Here is a 21191-nt window from a genome sequence, read left to right as displayed (position 1 = left end):
GCTATACAGTAGGACCTTGTTGTTTATCCATTCTATATATACCAGTTTGCATCTGCTAATCTCAAACTCCCAATCCATCCCTCTCCCACCCCACCTCGCCCTTGGCAACCACCAGTCTATTCTCTGTTGGTGATTCTGAAGAAAGAAAGTTGCTTATTTGCAACTTAAAAAAAGTTTTAGGAATCCATGCCAGCTTTTTCTTAGGATATGTTAAAAGAAAGCACTGACCATGAATCACAAGTTTCTGTCACAACCTCCCTGCCCACCCCTGCCCCATACATAGATTCCACACATAAGTGATGCCATGCAGTATTTGTCTTTGGTTTATTTCTCTTAGCATAATGCCCTCCAGGTTCATCCATGTTGTTGTAAAACAAAGGTTCCCAATCAACAATTAAGAATTCCATCTAACGAGTGAGCCCTTATAAACAGAGCAACAATTAACTGATATATGAAATAAACTGATATATGTAATAAACCACCTTGCTCCTGAGTCTATAAACAATTGTGCTGTGAAATCAGTGATTTCAGTAATTGTCCTTTAATAACACTGATTATATACTTTGCAACACCAGTTTATCAAGTGGAGAGGGAAAAGAACATTAACAGAGAGAAATACACTCTAAAGAAACATTCAAGTTCCATTACAATGTTTCCTCCCTAAGAAGTACTTTTTCAGTACTAGAAACTGATTCTACCAAATACTGCTGAAATAAGAGGCCAATGTCTAAAATTTAGAGTAAGTCTTTGTCAGATGAGCTGTCAGATTATTTAACGTCAGAATGTATATTTTACCTACATGTCTTTTCTTAGAAGAAAAATTTCGCTTTCCAGCTTAAAAAATTTTTAACTATTCCATTAATTATTCTTGTTATATAGTTAGTTATTATGTAACTTTAGAACGTGTATTTTACCAAACTGAGGGGGAAAATTTTATTACTTACCCTTTTCTTTATTGCCATTGGTATTATGCAAGAAGTCTCCATCAGAACGTGTTGTAGGAAAGTCATCTTCATCATCTTCTACCACTAAGTAAAATATATTTAAAGATATCAGGAAGAAAGCATATAGAAATTAACCAGTTTATTCTTATGTTCAACGGAGTAAATATACTCTGGATTCTGTGAGTACATGGTTTTATTCATCTTTGTATTTTCAGTGCTTATCAATGTATGCCCAATAAATATGCTGTGGAATGTCTTTAAATACATTCTTATAAAAACTGTACCCATTCTCATTTGTGTAAGGGATGATACTGAGATACGATTTATTCTGTCCTTTAAGTCTTCCTATCTCTTCCTCCTGACCTTGGGGAGATTTCATAGTTCTACCAGAGGCCTACAAAGACCGAAGAGGACAGTAATGGTACATGCAGAAGATACTTTATCTTGCCTCTAGGATATGCAGGGAAAATATAATGACTTATAGATGTGATATCAATTTTAATTCATCCCAGTGTGTCTGTGCCTGGACATCCATTTTAACCTACCTAATTCCAGAAAATACAGAATCCCCTGTGTTCTTCCACATACCTCTTTCTTCTACGTACTATCCCTTTTTCTACTGCCTAACATACTTAATCCTCTGCACTATGTATTCCACTTCTTAGTGCAAATTTCTAAACCTCAGCCCCCAACCTTATTCTCTGTTTCTGAATGGCTTCTTTAGTTTATTATCATTTGAGGAACTCCCTTTCTACCGAACAAATCTTCACTTTAAACTAATGTCTTACTCCTTGCCTATCTCTCTTTACATCAGGAGTAATTTGGCTCTATGAGGAACATTTCATCTATTTTTAACTCTCTCTCCAATGGATGCAAAGCCCACTACTATTCCTTACTCCCTCCCGTGACTAAATGGTAGTAATTACTATGGAAAATACCTTTATTCTGTACTACAATTTTCTAATTACTGGGCTATTTCATTTTTTTCATCACCTGAAAATTTTGCACTCATCTATAACAACTTTTTCAAATCATAAGCTGCTATTATCTACTAACATCTACTATTTTATAACCAGCTAACTGCTAACAGTATCCAACTGACATTTTTCTTTTCCACATCCATCATTCCTACAGACTTCAGTATCCATATTGAAGCCTCTGCAAACGCCTTAGTTCCAAGATTAATCAATTCCCAGATTCTGTGGATCTCTGTCTTTTCATCAATTAATTTGCAAATATGGTCAATTCTAAGAAATTAACTACTACAGTGCTGCTCTGATTTTAAATCATTACTGATTTTAAATCATCAGACAACATCCTGACCTTGACTCATTACTAATCTGATTAACTGCTCTTAAATACTGAAATGTCTGCATTTCACTTGTCTCCTCAGTATCTACCTTGGGTTCCTAAAGATTCACTTTCATATCTCTAACCATCCAATAGCCTAGTACTACCAAACAGGGATTTTCAGCCTTCTTTTTCTAGTAAATACTCAAAATATACGACTGATGAAAACAAGAGCTGCTCTGGCTAAAAGAGTGGCCCTCCCCCTTTCCTTCCCAACCAAGCACTCCTTGTCCATCATTGAGGCACCTTTAAGGGATGCCTGACATGATTTAAAAACACTGTCCTAATACAAATCTCCCATCCCAATCAGACTGGTCTCCCTTACCAGCCCTCAAATCTATTATGCTAAATTCCATCTCTGGATCTTGTACATTTCTGCTTTCATTATCCCAGCAATAATCCAAATCAACCACATTAATAATAGCAACTATTATTGATTTTTTGCTATTAAGCACAGGGCTAATATACATATTCTGATTTAAATCTCACAATCATATGTGCTGGATACAACACCCATGTTACAGAGGAAAGAGATGTGCAGAAATGTTAAGTAATCTACTTCAAGTCATCAAACTAATAATGAATAGAAAAGCAAGATTAGAACCTTTATGTTTAATATGGTATATATGTCTTGTTTTAAAATATATGTTTAGGTCAGAGATAATGTCTTCTACTTCTGTAATCCTAGAGTATCTGGACCTAAATGGTTAATTAAATCTTACTGAAGTGTGGGGTGTGTGTGTGTGTATGTGTGTGGTTAAGTCTCCTTACTAGCAATTACGATAAAACTTTTTAAATGAAAACATTGAACACCTAAAATGAGAGCTTGCTATTATCATTTCAATGACACACTTAATGAAGAACAGTGATTCTTCTTAAAAATTTTTTAAGTCACAGATAATTTAGTCTTGATAATTTAGTGAAAGTACATCTATAGAGATCCTTAGGTCAGCAATTCCAGTCTATAGTCGAAGTAGGAAACTATGGTCCATGTTCTTATTTCACCTTTACCCAGCATGTACTCTTAAAAACATTTCTTAAAATAGCCATTTATAGGGAAATCAGTTGTTATATGCTGAATTGTGCCACAACCAAATTCATATGTTGAAGTCCTAACCTTCCTGTACTCCAAAATGTGACTGGACTTGGAGATAGGTCTTTACAGAGGTAATCAAATTAAAATGAGGTCATGAGGATGGGCCCTACTTCAATATGACCAGTGTCCTTATAAGAGGAGGAAATTTGGACACAGACACTTACAGAAGGCAGATGATGTGAAGACACAGGGAGAAGATGATCATCTACAAACCAAGGAGAGAGGCTTAGAACAGATCCTTCCCTCATGGCCCTCAGAAGAAACCAAACTTGCCAAAACCTTGATCTCACATTTTTAGCCTCCAAAACTGTGAGGAAATACACTTCCGTTGTTTAAGCCACACAGTCTGTAGAGTACTTTGGCGATGGCATCCCTAACAACTAATACATTAGTCTATGACTGCTGCTATATAATAAAACATGAATAATGTTTAAAAATATTTTTCAAATCTTCTACACAACATGGTTATTATTACATCCCAACTTCCACTCCTTCCACTATCACTTTTGTCTTTAAAATGCTATATATTATTGACGTGAATCATTTAAAAATAAACAAGGAATCCAAACCTGTATACATCCTGTTTTAGTTTAAAGGGCTATTTGCAAGCAAATGAAAGCTGATGTGTAATGTCTAATTTGACAAAAAAAAAGTATACATACTTTTTTAAATTAATGAGAAATAGAAGTTCAACTGTCTTTATTTTTAGAGAAATAAATATTAAATGTTAAAGAACCAAAAACTTAAAAGTGCATCAAATATAAAGAACTTCAAGGATACTTCAGGTAAAATTAAGTGCTTTAAGAGGAATATGGGCTTCCGCTTCAGGCAAAGATGGAATAACAGGGAGAGAATTTATACTCTAGCATGAAACTAAAAAATCAGACAAAATATATGAAACAATGGTTTTCAAGATACTGGATATTAGGCAACAAAGGACAATGATCCCTAAGGGCTGGGGAACAAATGATGTGAGTGCTGTGAATGCTCCAGCTTACTGCCATGGGAGAGTTTCCAAGCTGTAGAGTAATGAGGAACCCAGGAGGAGCCTGGTAGACTCTCTGAGGTGAAGAAATGGAGCTGAGAATCCAGAGAGACAAAGGACAGTAGAGTTCACAAGGCAGAGTACTTGGGAGGAGACAACTGTACAGAGAGAGAACTCTGGAGATGGGCAGAAGGTCCCCCTGAGTATTTCGCAGAGTACTGACAGCACATACAAGTTGAGGAACTATAGAGGTCATAGAAAGAACCATCTGAGAGGATTCCACCAGGGAAGAGTACCCAAAGCCTATGTGGGGCAGGGAAAAGCACCTGTTCCTATAACACAGACCTGGAATAATTCACAGGGAATTGGCTAGAGAATGCGAAACTGCCTTGGCACAGTCTTAGGGAGAAATGGAAATACATTATTCTAAGGTTCTTAAACAATACAGGAGGTGGGTATATTACTTGAAGGGAGACTGTAATAACTTAAATGTGCATACTATAAACCCTAAAGTAGCCATATAATAACAAAGAGTATAACTAAAAAGCCAACAAAGGAGATAGAAAACGGAATTATAAAAAATACTCAATCCAAAAGAAGGCAGAAGAAGGGAACAAAGAACAGAGAAGACAAAAAGAATATGTAAGAAGGGGTGAGCTCACGTCCTTCTACTCCACCATCTTGCCAGCAAGTCAACAAAAAGAATATGAATTCAGATCAAAGACATTTAATAAGACCAAGAAACGAAACCATGTTAGGCAACTTAGTTATACTGGGTATGAACTCAGAATGATTTAGTAATACTGTTATGAGTAGTTCATTTTTGCCCATTGTAACAAACTAAGAGAAAAACTAAAGAACAGATATTGACAACACCAGTAATATTTAGCAGTAACAAATGAAAAGTAACTTCAAAATTCACATTATAACTAAAGATCATCTCTCTTAAAAAAAAACTCACTAAAATTACTTTTACATGTGTATGTAATTCCATTATTGACTTCTTCTATGAGAAAAAGGCCAGAGGAAGGGAGGGTGACAAAGGGAAGGAGAGAAAAAGAGGTAAAGAGGGAGAGGAAGAGGAAGAGCAAGGGATGAAAAGATCGACTGATTCCAGATCTGGAGGATTTAACATAAACATATGCTTGTCTCTAAGACTTGTCATAGGGTACATTTATTAGACATAATCATGTGAAATGCCCCATATTATCAAGATGATATTATATTTTTTAATGGAATAAAGAGTTCAAAAACCATTTTAAAATCTTCAATGATATCTGGTATGGGTGATCAGATTAATTAGGATGTTATTCAAGTAGACAAGTTATGTGGACACTGAAATCTGTTACATTAGAGGTGTACAGCAAAAGTGACTATAATTACCTTCCTCACTTAAAGACATTACCCTTAAGATCAAGAGGCTTTAAATAGTGGTAATAGCCTAATTAACCTTTATCCCTTTGAAGTTCATCCTTGGAGACAGCATCAGCACAGGCATCAAAGTACTTCTGTAGAGTATCGACTTGTCTGCATAGGATATCTCTAAAGGTTTCCATTTCAGCCAATTTCTCACGTAAACTGTGGCCCTTCTGCAAAACACAAAACGGGGAGATGTAATCCAAGTTAACAAAACTAGAATTTGTTTATTCTTAGTCCCATGGTATTTCACCACCTTTTAAGGTCTGTATCTTACTATTGAGGGCATGGAGTAGGGAGAGTTGTCAAGTTCAATGTATTATTCCAGGGACAGACTTGAAACTCAGTAATTAATGGCTTGATAGTGATAAGCCTGAAGGAAATGAGAGCAAGCCTGACAACTTGCCACTACAACATTTAATATTTTCAAATTAAACACTGTGATGATAAATTGTGAAAGACTTTAAAATGGGCAAAAATATTACTGGGTGTCCTTTGAAAGGAATAGTAAGTATCATCCATGATACTTACTGGGTGCCTGATCATATAGAAGTCTTTGATTTCATTGCATTTGAGCTATTTTACAACTTTTTAAGTCATAGAAAACTGAGAGTAATGTAAATGATTCTTGTCCATAGAAAAGCAAATGAACTTTGTCCAGTGGAGGTACACTGGTTACTAATGTGTGACTATTGATTAGTTTTGCATATATTAGCAAAATCATTTCAGCATTCCTCACATTCTTCTTTGAACTACATTTTTTCTTTAACATCTTATTTCATTAATGAATGAAACAAAATCTCTGACGTGTGTTCATTTTATTTTTATGAGTCATGATTTTACCTCTTAAAAAACTATTCTGTAACAACTTCAAATAATTTACATTGTAGGAAAATTCTTTCAAAAAACTTATTCTATCAAATAAGTTCTGTTCACAACATTCAGTACTAAAGCATTCATAACCACAAACCTTGAATGAAGACGTGGATGTTGCAGAATAGCCACTTGCTCCAGACACCAGTGACACCATTGAGCCATGTCGACGCAAGCTGGATTCAGATCCATATCCAGACTCAGTCTAAAAAGGAAAGTAAACTACATGAAAAAAATTAAATAAAAAATACTTAATCATCACAAGAAAAAAACTTTTTAACTACGTGAGGTTATGGATGTTAACTAAACTTACTATGGTAATCCTTTCACAATATATACATATATCCAATAATTATGCTGTAAACCTTAAACTAATACAGTGTTATATATCAATTATATCTCAATAAAACTGGAAAAATACTTAAGAGAAAACAAAAGTTTCCCTATAAATTAATAAGGTTATTGCAAAAAAATTTTTTGTTAAGGTTACCGTAACAATAATTAGTAGTTTGAGTTCACTCAAGAAATATAGGCAATCCGCTGGCATAAGCAATGCTTTCAATTCCTAACTGCCACTTCATTTAGAAATTTACTGAATACCAACTACATGCTGGGCTAGTTGGCTAAAAGAGTTTAATAATAGGAAAACTACCTACAGAAGGTAAATTCATAGAGACAGAAAGTGGAACAGTGGTTATCAGGGGGCTAGAAAGAGGGGAGAATGAGGAGTTAGAATTTACTAGGTACAGAGCTGGAGTTGGAGAAGATGAAAAAGTTCTGGAGATGGATGGTGATGGTGGTGATGGTTGAACAACAATGTGAATATACTTAATGTCACAGAATGAAATGACAGATCGTCATGCATATTTTACCACAATAAAAAATTTTGGTAGAACAAGGACCAAAAAAAAAAAAAAGGAAAACTTCTTTATAGATGAATTATTTACCCTGACACAGCTCAAATACCACTGTCTCAATGAAGCCTTTCCTATTATTCCAGATAGTCTGTCTCTGTATTCTCAACCATTCTTAACATATCATGATTATGGCATTTGCCACTCAATTTTAATAGTTTACATTTTGTAACTACTAGTGGACTTGTACCTTCTGTAAGAAGACTGTATTTCTTCCATTTTTGTAGCCACCTTGACAGTTCATGGCACAAAGAAAATCCCCAGTTTTGCCAGTCTATTCTGTAATCACATCATAGAAGATAACTGAACTCTTTTTGGGGTTTAGTTAGACTCAGAACTGTGATCTAATTTTGATGGAGTTGGCAATCTTTAAAGTATCAATTTTGCATCCCATCCTCCTTAGGAAAATGCAGTACTAAAAACATGGACAAAAGAATTAAACATTTGAAAAAAACAACTTCCAAGTACCTAAAACCTGCTCAAGTACTTTAGGATCTCTGATTTCTTCCTACTGTTATTCTTTTACAAGTACTGTGCATAATTTTAATCCTAGACACTAAACTTAAGAGGTAAAATAATATCTAATCATTTTTGGCATCACACCTAGTGCAGCTTCTTAAAAATTCAAGCTTCCAGTACATACCGGTCGCTAAAGATTCAAAGATTGTCATACTTTAATAATGCCTGTTCATAAAATACTCTACCTATAAACGGTACTGCAATATATTCCTAACTCTTAATTTACTAACAAATTACATATAAACTCATGACTAGATGGAATCAAAGGTACAATAAATTGAACCTCAATAAATTAGCTAAAGAAAAATAGGTAAGCTTGTTTCAGTATCACAGAATCCCACAAAAAGAAAATTCTAATTACAGAAATCATGCAATTCATAAAAAAAATAAGACTTCTTATCAAATAATGTCCTGGAACAAAGGTACTGAGCTAGGTTCCTTAACTAAAATGGCTCTAGTTTCTCTTTCTCGTTTGACAATAATGCTAACTTTCTAAGTATAGTGTTTCTACATTTTAATTGTTGTACTGGTTTGGTAAAGTTTTTCGTTAGATTTAAATATAGAAGATTGGAATTAAAAATAAGAAAAATCTGGGCTTCCCTGGTGGCACAGTGGTTGAGAGTCCGCCTGCCGATGCAGGGGACACGGGTTCGTGCCCCGGTCCGGGAAGATGCCGCGGAGCGGCTAGGCCCGTGGGCCATGGCCGCTGAGCCTGCGCGTCCAGAGCCTGTGCTCCGCAGGAGAGGCCACAACAGTGAGAGGCCCGCGTACCACAAAAATAAATAAATAAAAATAAGAAAAATAAGAAAAATCTACCTGTGATGGACCAAAAATATAAGGTACGTACTTCAGCAATCACTTATCTCAGACACCTATATGTCATTCATTTCTCAACATAAATTAATCTGAACCGTCCATTTAAGTACAAAACTACCCCATAATTTACAATCAAAATTTTATTTAAAAACAAATTTTGGATATTTATTTGAAAAATATTTAAAACCAAACAATTTCAAATCCAAATCCAAATGAATCTACCCTCTCCATTTACTTGCTTTATATCAATGAGTCCTAAACGGAGTAAGTCAAAACTTTAAAATCTTGAAACAAAATATAAACACTACAAAGCTTTACTAAATGTTTTTTGACTATGAAACATACTTCTTACATCCTTGCCTGTTTTTTCAGGTTCCACGATTTCAAAACAGTAATATCTCCTTACAACAAAGACATGATAGAACAAAACACTCTACTATAGCAATACTGTTGCTATACATTTTAAGTAATGGATAGTAAATGAATGTTGAGGCTAAGAGTTTAGAGTAATTGTATTTCTACCTTTAATAAAGTTTCACTTAAATAAACTGCATTATAAATTATATACATCATTCCAAGGAAAAAGAAAATAAAGTATATTCATGAAGACCAATTCCATTTTATTCAATTTAAATAATGGGGATTCATTTGTCACTCTATGTCAGTACCTGCACTGGGATAACTTTTAAAATAAATAATTTAAGTGTTTAACAAACACACACATGCACATACAAATGAATTCTCACTGTTTAAAAACCGGTCATTCTGGAAATGTCTATAATTGTGCCAATGATGCTATCATTGCATAAAAGATTCCTGATGGTACTACCACAATATTTAGAGTAATTTTATGATACAGCCACAAAATGGAGCTATCTAAAATCATTTCAGGGAGTTGCAGAATAAAACTTTTAAAGCTGTTTCACTACTTCAAAGAAATAGCTATAAACTGTATAATTAAGCTTGACTGCCTTTCGTAGTCACATGACATGGCTCTGATTTAGTACTGCATTTCTCTCAAAAATCCAATCTATCATTAAGATATCAGTATTTTAGAAACACTTTGTCACAGGGGCTAAAATGATTCTAAAAGATAAGTTATAAAACTATTCTGAAAAGCAGCAATGTTGTTGACATCTATTTGGCTTTCCAAGATGTCTACTTTAAGGCAACAATACTCATTCTGAATTTAACAAGGTCTGCTTTTCGAAGGTGGGGGTGAGGGAAATTTCCAAGGATGGAAATGGGAAGAAATTACTTTATGGTCACAACTGATATACACTGTTAAATGTTCCTCAAAGTCTTGACATGCCTTTAAAATCTCATTGGTATGATTTTAGGGATAATACTTTAAAGGCATGCTGGCTTTTTCTTAACCCTATTCTTCCATAAGAAAAAAGTAGAGCTTACTTACAAGCTCTAATCACCAATACAGTATTTTTGAAAATACCTGTTTCCATCTAAAATTAATAATGTGGAATTCAAATACAGTTACTATAGGAATATTTCCTTTCAACATATACGCTTTAAGGTCCCTCACACAAATTGCTTTGCAAAAAAAACCCTTCTTTCCCAAATTTGTGTGTTTGTAAGCAGTATTCCTCAACATGTTTTGCATGAACATACAATGACATTTTGGTTCAATGAACACTTATTGAACATGTCCCGTATAGAACAAGGCTGGGTTCTTTTAAATATTACAGTAATGAGGCCACACCTCTGTTATAACATTCCTCCTTATTTTGGGGGTGGGGAGTGTAATCTTTTGGCCACTAGAGGGGGTCAGTAGCACTTTCCAAGCAGTATACTTGGAAAGCTGACACAAAGGTTACTATTGGTCAAAGTACAATAGTAACCTTCAGACTAAATCCCTTGCATGTATGTACCTGTACTTTCTGTATCTTGATTTTCTGAGAACACCTAAAATCTTGATAAATTAAGTCATACAGTTCAAAGTTATGAATTTAATAAAGGACCAGAAATGCCTAAGAACTGATTTGAAAACTCCCTTAAAGTCACAGCTAAATTTTATAGTTTGGCTTATTCATGCAGGAGATAAACATATATTTTCATTTTGCACAGTTTGTTCATCAGCCTATCTATACTCCAGAAAACAGTGGTATAAAATAAAGGAAATAGGTTGGCTTATTATTTTTTTTTCATAGCACCTGCCTTTTGAAAAACTTATTCATTTTCCTAATAACACTCTCCAGCAACAAGCACAGCAAAATAACTGAGAAAGAAATTAACTTCCTCATGGTGTCAAAAATTACCTATTTTGTGGCATAGTCTCCCTATTGTTTCTTCCCATTTTAATTATGGGAAGAGAGAAAATAGAAGATTAAATGTTAACATTAGAACAATGGAGCATTTTCCAGAAACTGAAATTCTGAAACCCATAATAAAACCAAATGCATTTTAACATTAGAACAATGGAGCATTTTCCAGAAACTGAAACTCTGAAACCCATAATAAAACCAAATGCGCTTGCTATGTTGCCAGCACCCACACATCTACTTTCAATATTAATATTTTAAAGCAAACCACATGAGAAGACACTATAGCCAGGAGAACAATTTAATCAATAAAATTATGGTTTACAGTATCATAATAAGTTACAATGGCAACAATTTTATTTATGATTGTAGGTAAACATATATTATTTGCTATAATAAAATTTGGCATGACAATTTCACGTTTATAAATATTAAAATCTCATCTATTTAGCCTTTCAAATACGTATGGATCCCCCGATAGCCTCTGAAATATAAAGAACACAATGATAACAGAGAGAAGACCTGCTCGACTGTCACTGTCACCACTATACAACTAGACAAGTCAGTCATTACTTTCCTGGACTTAATTTTTTTTTAATTAATTAATTTAGTTTGGCTACGCTGGGTCTTTGTTGCGGCACCCGGGCTTCTCTAGTTGCGGTGTGCAGGCTTAGTTGAGGTATGTGGGATCTTAGTTCCCCGACCAGGGATCGATCCCGGGCCCCCTGCATTGGGAGCACAGAGTCTTAACCACTGGACCCTGGACTTAATTTTCTTATCTTTAAAATGATATGGCTAGTCTAGAATTATAATTCTCTATACTAAACCTAAATACCAAAACTTAGGCTAAAAATGTATACATCCAGTGGAGGCCAAATATAAGAAAGTCGTTTGTTGAACCAGCTGGGAAGATTAAAACGTAACACAATTGGACTTCCCTGGTGGCACAGTGGTTAAGAATCTGTCTGCCAATGCAAGGGACACAGTTTCGAACCCTAGTCCAGGAAGATCCCACATGCCACGGAGCAACTAAGCCCACGCGCCACAACTACTGTGCCTGCACTCTAGAGCCTGCGAGCCACAACTACTGAGCCCGCATGCCATAATTACAAAAGCTCGTGTGCCTAGAGCCTGTGCTCTGCAACAAGAGAAGCCACTGCAACGAGAAGCCCATGCATTGCAACGAAGAGCAGCCCCTGCTCGCTGCAACTAGAGAAGAGCCTGCACAGCAATGAAGACCCAATGCAGCCAATAAATAAATAAATTTTTATTTAAAAAAACACTATTTATTCAGAAGAGCAACACTAATAATGTATCAGATGAGGAAAGGTTCAACCTACAATGTTTTCCAGAAATTGCAGTACCTCATGAATCAAAGAAATTTTAAAATATATTTAAGAAAATGGTATTATAAAAGATTTTATCCATTTCTAACTGCTTAGAACCCAGCAGCAATACAGTTAACTTCACTGAGTAGAACATTTGCTTACCCTCAAGATACTTTTCTCAAATCATACTGGAATGTTTCCTAGTCATTCTTGTATCATAATTTAAAAACCAGTAACAAATAAAATACTTCCTTTGAAGGTCATTTATGGACCTTAGTTGCGGACCTTACTTGGTTATTCATTTTGCATTTTCTTCTAATAAGCATGAGATAAGCTTTCCTTTACAGAAATATCTAAATAAGCAATGTTGTAGTGATATGAGGCTGGAAGGGTTAACCAAGGCATTATTGCACACCCTAGGTAAGTGTTAAAAGAATGCTAGGGGGGTAAAAGAAAATAAGACACTGCCTATGGAAATCCAAAGTACTAAAAAAATGCCCAAATACAAGATGATACTGTAGAAGTAGAGAGTTAACAATAGCTGCCTCTACTCTCCTTGATTTCAGAGCTTCCTCTTTCTTACAGTTTTAATTTAGGGTTTTGAACTCCATGACACATTGTTTTACCTATAGGAGAAATTAAAGTAGACTTAACAGGAAGCTATGAGTACAGCCTCTGCACCAAAAGCTTTTTAAGAACCCAATCCGTGATACAAAAGATACAAAGTTAGTTACATAAACTAACTTTGACACTCTGAAACTCAGTCTTATCTTTTAAACCTTCCCCCTTAAGTCCAATTGTCATTTCTTAATGACATTAAAATGGAGGTAATGGGCTTCCCTGGTGGTGCAGTGGTTGAGAGTCCGCCTGCCGATGCAGGGGACGCAGGTTCGTGCCCCGGTCCGGGAGGATCCCACATGCCGCAGAGCGGCTGGGCCCGTGACCCATGGCCGCTGAGCCTGCGCGTCCGGAGTCTGTGTTCCGCAACAGGAGAGGCCACAGCAGTGAGCACTGAGTTACTTTGCGTACCACAAAAAAACCAACCAACCAACCAAACAAACAAAACCAAAATGGAGGTAAGAAATAACTAGATAAATCAAATGAGGCTGTATAAAGGAAGACTGCTAAGCAATTTTTCCACCCTAGCTTTAGAAGGTGAATACTAAAGGATAAGGGAGATCTTTCTTGTTTTGCTCTGAGAAGAGGGCTGATGAAAGAGTTGAGCAATTTTACATGGATATTTTATATATAAATTTCAGAGAGCCACCCTGGATAAATTATAACACCAAATACCAATAGTAAAAGCTAATACTTAGGATACTTACTTTGTGCCAGGCATGATGCTAGTGCTTTAAGTGCATCATCTCACTTAATCCTTTCAATAGTCTAAGTAAAATGGGCACTAATATTATACCCATTTATAGGTGATTTTACATAATGAGTCATGCAAATGATAAGTAAGGGAGCCAGGATTTAATTCCAGATTCAAGGGCCCATGATGTTAATCATTACTATGTTGCTTCAACATCCAGAGACTTTGCTTCTACTTCTCTCAAATCTGTCCCTTTCTCTATTTTCCCAATGCCATTTTCTAGTTATGGTCACCTAGTGTCTCATTTGGATAAATCCTCCAGATTTCTAACTACTTTTAGTCTTGTTCCTCTTGAAATCCTTTCTAGTGTAGCCAGAGTGGTCCTTTAAAAACAGACATCTGATTCTTCACTTTCTGTTTTAAATCCTATTTGGCTCCATATTTTCCTTGGATCAAGTCCATACACTGCTTATAGGTCCCTGTTAGAGGTAGAAGTAAAATTAAACTAAACTACTATCAGCCTCCATATTCACTTATTATCCATTATTTAAAATGTGTTGTATCAGTATTGTTGTAATGAAGTCTTTTGTTCTAGCATCTGTTTGTTGTAAGGAAATATGTCTTGAAATAGTAGAACTTGAAGAAATAGACAAAGTTATAAGAAATGTGCTTTATAGTGAAGAAATCTTTAATAATATTTTGTAATATTTATATTACATCATAAGTGCTTAATAAGTGTTAGCTACCATTCCTTCTTCACCTTCCCACAAAGGCAGGATATTCCTTTATATCTCTACTCCAGAAACACTTATACAGAGGAAAATAAATGTAAAAAGAAGCTAGCAGGAGATGTAACAAAATACCAACACTGCTCATTAACTTTCTTAATTTATGATTTGTCCTAGAGAAAAGGGCCAATGTAAATGTATTTTCTTTTAGAAGGAAGTTTCATAGGCACAAAATAAAAAGGTCATAATCCCATTCTTTTTATCTAATTGCAAAGAGACGACAGTGGCAAAACAATTAATATTACTTTTTGAGGCTCCCTTAAATGTCCCAATAAGAGAAAAAACAGATTTAATATGTATAAGTAGTACTCGCAGGATTGCTGAAACGTTAAGATGGTATTTGGCTAGGGGACTTGAACCATTAATTCTTTCCTGCAAGGCTCCTAAAAGAAATAGATGCACATAAAACAATGGTCAGTAAATGAACATTCTTAATTATTCTGGGGCTTTGGTCCCAAACTTAAATTTTCTATAATTCCTTTCTTAGGGGGTAAGGGAGGAACGGAGATCTATATCAAACATGAAAAGATACCCATAACTTACTGTTGAGTGAAGGAAAAGCTACAAAGCAGTATGGTATCGTTTATGTAAAACTCTAAGGCATACATGTAAAGAAATATTTGGAAGGAATCTTTACCAAGGATGAACAGTGGTCATTTCTATGTGGCCTAAATTTTCACTTTCTTTTTAATAGTTTTCAGTATTGTCTATATTGTTTGAATTTTATTACAGTAATCATATATCACCTCTACAAAAATAAAAACAAAAAAATGAAGTCACAGAATACATGTTTAATCTATCTCACTTAGAAAGGGCTAAAAAATTAATAATGCCGGTAAAGATGCAGTGAAAGGAAGATCTGCACATTCTGCAGATGGAATGTAGATCAGCACAATCTTTCTAGAAAATAATCTGGCAACATATATCAAAAATGCTTGTATCCTTAAGCCTAGCAATTCTACTTTTGATAATCTATTATGAGGACACAGTTAAACTACAGGAAAATATGTAGGAAAGCATTAAATACTAAATGCAAAAAAAAAAAAATTGGAACAATCTAAAGGTCTTATAATAAGCAAATGAGTACCAAAATGATAATACAATGAAATATTAATAAAGCTGTGTTATATGGACAAAATGATGTTAGATTTTTTAAAAAACAGGATATAAACTTGTTATTTCCATAATATTTTAGGGGTAAAATGTACAGAGAATAAGAAGGAAATACACCAAAATGAAGAAAAATTGTCTTGGTTATAAGACTGATGGTAGTTTTGTATTTTTTTTCCTTATAATTAACAAAAATTACTTTTAAAAACCAGTGCAAAAACCAATGAAATCTAATCAATAAAACTACTTGCAGGAATGGTTTTAAAAGACTTGCTAAGAATTTTTAGATCTAACTGTATGGGGAAGATTCTTCTTTTAAGGAGGCAGACTGATGATTTATTTTTTAGTATTCAACTACGCATCCATGAGAAAAAGCTGAAATTAACTAGAAAGGGGGGGGTGTATTACAAAAAATTGAGGTTGCTGTTCTTGGAATGTTACCACTCACTGATCAATGTTCTCATAATCCATTCAATTTCATTTTTATGCAAAATGGGAATAACACTTGCAGTGAAAGACTTCCAGGAGGATTAAATGATAACAGTGCCTAATTACTCATCTATCCCTGTATAGTTCAAAGGGGTGCTACTGAAGAGAACTAGGCTAGGGTATGAACAGTGATACAAGCATTCTTGCCAATGATCCTGTCTTGTCTGTCAAGAATGTGAACTTGCTATATGACTTAAAAATGACAGAATTTTTTTCAGTATAACATTTTAACCTGTAGAACATTCATTTACTTTGTTACCTATTCTTACGATTCTTAACCCAATGCTGTCTTTCATACCTCAATACCAAACCAGCCCAGAATATTTACCAGGCAATAAAGACAACAGAAGCAAAATCATTTTTAAGCTATTAGCTAAAAAGATGTGTTTGGTGAAAAAGAGCAGTTTTGTGTTCCTTGATATTTTTAAGAAACATTTTCTCCCAGCTAATGTCCAATATACTCAGCAAGTAAAATTAGAAAATAGTTTCCACTGCTGTCAATATGCGTAAGCCATGCCACCCACCATTACTTTTCCACATCAGATATAGAAAAAGCAGAATCCCATCTGTCCTGGTGACTGTCAGAAATCTTCCCTCCTGATTAAATAAAAATTCAAATACAATACTGAAACACCGTTTAAAAAAAAAAAAGGACTTCTATAGCACACAGCCTCATTTTCTTTAATATTTTCTATAGTAACAATATGGAACAGTTATTCAACTCTAGATTAACTGTCTTTTTTTAAAATTTCTTATCTAAAGAAACATTCTGCAAGCAAATTACAGACTAATAAAAGAGAAATCAGCTGAACATCTAGTAATATTTACCTAAATTGTTAGTAGCAAATATGTGGTAAGCATTACAAAAACTTGCAAGTTTGGTAAAATCTATACAAAATTATAGAATACCTTTTCAGAACATTTTATTTGTATAACTGCCAATCCCACTCTATCCTTTAAGTACAAGTAAATATACAATTCATTATAATTGGACCTAGGGTGGCCAATAGTAACCTGGAGTAAAAAGGCAATCGGGTTTTCTCAAGACATTTACTTTAGGAAATGCCAAGAGATCAGGGCAGATAGCGGCAGGAATTGAAGCCGAAAAGAAGCCGAAAGTAGGAAAAGGTCATGACAAAGCAAGGAAAAACAAACTAAGTAGGACGGGAGAGCAAAACACAGATAAACAGGAGCCATGAAAGAGAGAAGAAATAACAGAATGAAACTAAGCTACATTAACTGTAGGTGGGGGCAGGTGATTGAGTAACTGAGTTTTGTTAACAATAAAAGCACTCAGAAACAAGTGTACAGTTCCAGCTTTCTTTGCAGGTAAGGCATTATAAATTTTCTTGGTTCCTGGCAATATTCCCATTTTTCAAGGTAACATGGGTTGGCCTGTACCCCCTGTACCCTAAAAAGCTTAACTAAAAATGGATGAACCTATGACATCAATACTTGTGAGATGTTTTCAAACTTTCAATACTCACTTGATCTAGACAGACGACTATGCTCAGCTTTAGTAGATTCTACGAAATTGTTTCACCAGTTTACACCTGTTGTACCACAGCCTCACCAACACTTGGTGTTACATCTTTTTATTTTTTAAGCCACTCAGATGGGCATATGCTGGTATCACTGCTTTAAATTTGCACTTCCCTGATGACTAATGGCACTGACTACCTTTTCATATGTTCATTATCCATTTGGATATCCTCTTTATGAAGTGCCAGATCAAGACTTTTGGCCTTTTTTTTTTTAAATTGTGCTGTGTAAACTTTTCTTATTGACTTGTAAGACTCTCCCTACCTTTCTGACATCAAATGTTGTCAAATTATTTCTCCTCAACTAACCACACAGTTAATATGATTAGCTACCTAAATATCTTTATTCACTGTTCCATGTAAAATCCTGATTCTTCCTTTACTATCTTGGTAAAAGATAAACACCTTCCTCAGATAAAAGAACCCGGCTGAAAACTACAAATTAGTGACATTTATTCCCTCTTTTTAAGATGATATACTTCATTAAGTATTTAGGTGACGTATGGAAGTACAAATGCAAATGTTGGCTCAGGTGAATTCAGCTTTTGCATGCAACAAAATCGTAGGCAACAGAAACTAAAAAAGTTATTTTAAAAGCCCTTGACAGTAGAATTATTTTTATTCCCAGAACACTAAGAATATGAGTTAATACCATGTTTTCTTTCTTGATTTCACCAACCTTTAAAATCATGGTAGTATGACACTATCTACATTTAGGTGTTAAAAAAATTTACTAACCATGTATGGATTACTGCAAGCAATTTAGCAATTAACTCCCACTGTCAGAAACTAACCAAATTTCTTATCTTGAGAGAAACATCCGGAGACATAATGAAGGTTTTTTGCTGGTTAATAAAGTTCAGTTGTGATACCACCTACTTGGGTTTTTCTACAACTTATTTGAGAAAATGGCAAAGCCCTGACTACTCCGGCAGCTAGTTACTGGATTTTCACTTCCCTCAAAAATTAAAATTCTTGAATGTAAAGGAGAAGTAAAATTTGATTCCATCTTCTTCCCTTCATCACTGTGGTAATGATGAAAATAATGTAAAAGAAAAATTGGTTCTAGTCCACTGACCCCATGAAATTACTTATATAAAGTGTACACTAAAAAATAGTAGTTTTAAGCCTTTGCCAATTAATCAGATTCAAAATTGCAAAGCTAAGTTTACATGATAATCATTTATAAAGCAGACAAGTATAGAAAGAACCCCTAGAATCTGTTAAGAAATTTTTCCAGTATTATAGTTGGTTAAAAATGGCAAACGGGGGACCTCGCTGGTGGTCCAGTGGTTAAGACTCCAAGCTTCCACTGCAGAGCGTGCAGGTTTGATTCCTGGTTGGGAACTAAGATCCTGCATGCCACACATCGTGCGGTCAAAAAAAAAAAAAGGCAAACAGAGATAGGATGACTTTATATGACTTTGATATTTAAAAAGCGCTAAGAAGAAACAGGTATATTCTGCCACCTACCTATTTAAAAATACTTTTCTAATAAGTTTATGTCAAATTTAAGACAAAAACAATTAAGGTGTCAAATAAGCAGAAACTGCTCCTAAAAGTAAAGAAAACACACCAAGATCAAGCTGACCCTGACACACCACAGGAAAAAGAAAACTCATTATGGCAAATAGCAATACAATTTTAAAAAGATCTTTAAAGTGAGTCTTGGGCATTGTTTAGGTTGCTCAACTGTGACAATCTTTTTCCACATAATTTCCTGGACAGAAATCCCTTAACTTCTCAGAGAATAAACCTTTCTTCTGAAAGTAATAAAATGGAGCTTCACATATGAATTAGTGGGCCTTCACAAAGGAACAAATGCATACACATTAAATTGCAAAACAACTGCCTGTAGATTCTCACCAAAGAAAATCAACATCTGTAAAAATTACCTGGATTCTTCCTCCCTAAATTGTGTATTTTCCTATGACTCCTTTTATATCAGATAATTTCCAAAATATGGGGAATATGGGTGGTCCATGACCACCAAAATTTCAGGATCTACTAAGGTTGCTCCCCTATGGAAATGAGGGAATGTCATGATTACCACAAACTCTGTCAGAGCCAAAAAACTTAACTTTTCAACAAGATTCTTATATCTGCTAGTGCAAGGAGAGCCTTCCTGCTAGTTTTTTTTTTTTTGAAGGATGGGGTGGTGAAATAGAGGAGTCTATTTCTTTCACGGTAAGAAGAAACTGTGTTTACTCAAAATCACACACACTGCAACTGTAGAAGATTCCAGGAGTAATCCTATAATTCTTTTAAATAGTAGCATCAACAGATGGTTTATCATATTTCATTTATTAACTAATTACGCAGAAAACGCTCACAGAAGCCCTTAGATAATACATAGATACATCTTTACTAGAAATATATTAACTTATCCAAATAAAAAATAACCATCTTAACTTCACATTCATACAGCTCTTTGTTTTCAAATAATTTTCACAAACAAAATCTCGTTCAACTTCAAAGACAACATGGCAGATGGCTAAGAGATTAAAAAAAAAGAGCACACCCTGTCTTTAAAGATTTATTTAGTGTTGTCTCAAATCCTAAGGAGAAATGCAGAATATGAATGGATTCCACATAATAAAGCCAGCACACTATTGTAAATAAAATTACTGGTCTGGTATACATATGCCCTTTTCCGTATTTTAAATTAAAATAGAATCTTTGAATTTAACAATGACCTCAGAAATACCTTTCTTCCACAGGGGCTACTTGTCTAATGTCACAGTGAACTATACAATTTCTAATATATTGAGAAAATTTAAATCATAGAATCATCTTTTTAAAACTTTGCTTGTACTGAGCAAGTTATGCTGGAATGAATACCAAGGACAAAACAACAGAGCTAGACAAAGAACATAGAACCCTAGTGTATTTCTGTCAGTGATCATTCTAACACCAACCATGAAGATAAAAGGGTGAAAAAAAAAAAACCTCCAAAAATTACACATTTCCCTCATAAAACCTTTTTTACAATACTGTAAATTATTTCAACTGGAAAATTTATGTGTCCAATGCTTTGCTAATTCCTACATAGAAGTTGTAACCCTGAGCCTTTGTGGTCCAAAACGAACACTAGAGATATGAAGAAAATATAAAAAATATATGAACCTTGTGATTGAAGAAGCCCATGAGTTAAGTCAACAAAATATATTTCCCATGAATACATACTTATAGGATTGGCAGAAGTGCTTGCTGGATAAAAGCTCTGGTTCTCAGGTCATACAGACCTGGGTCTGAATGCTGGCTCCTTCACTAATTAGCAGTTTAACCTTGGACAAATTACTTAACCTCTCTATGTCTCAATTTCCTAATCTGTAAAAACAGAACAATAATGTTAACCTCATAAGACTGTGAGAGTAAAATGAGATAAAGTGTATAGTGTTTATCACTATATCTGGCACACTGTAATCCTCAAA

The 21191-nt window shown here is 34.7% G+C and overlaps 1 protein-coding gene across 2 annotated transcripts in view; it reads right to left on the bottom strand.

Annotated features, from left to right (window-relative positions):
- Positions 1 to 21191, bottom strand: part of CERT1 (ceramide transporter 1) — a 129158-nt gene that overhangs the window by 65897 nt on the left and 42070 nt on the right. For both annotated transcript variants that reach the window (XM_060009298.2, XM_060009297.1), the window contains exons 4-6: positions 6762 to 6869; positions 5826 to 5964; positions 945 to 1028 (exon numbers count right to left, since the gene is read on the bottom strand). In XM_060009298.2, coding sequence (XP_059865281.1) covers positions 945 to 1028; positions 5826 to 5964; positions 6762 to 6869 — 331 coding nt within the window. The remainder of the gene's footprint in view (positions 1 to 944; positions 1029 to 5825; positions 5965 to 6761; positions 6870 to 21191) is intronic.

Source organism: Delphinus delphis, chromosome 3, assembly GCF_949987515.2.
Source record: "Delphinus delphis chromosome 3, mDelDel1.2, whole genome shotgun sequence".
NCBI classification, from domain to species: domain Eukaryota; kingdom Metazoa; phylum Chordata; class Mammalia; order Artiodactyla; family Delphinidae; genus Delphinus; species Delphinus delphis.
Note: the sequence above shows the minus strand (reverse complement) of the source record. Positions and strands in the feature narration are given on the sequence as shown.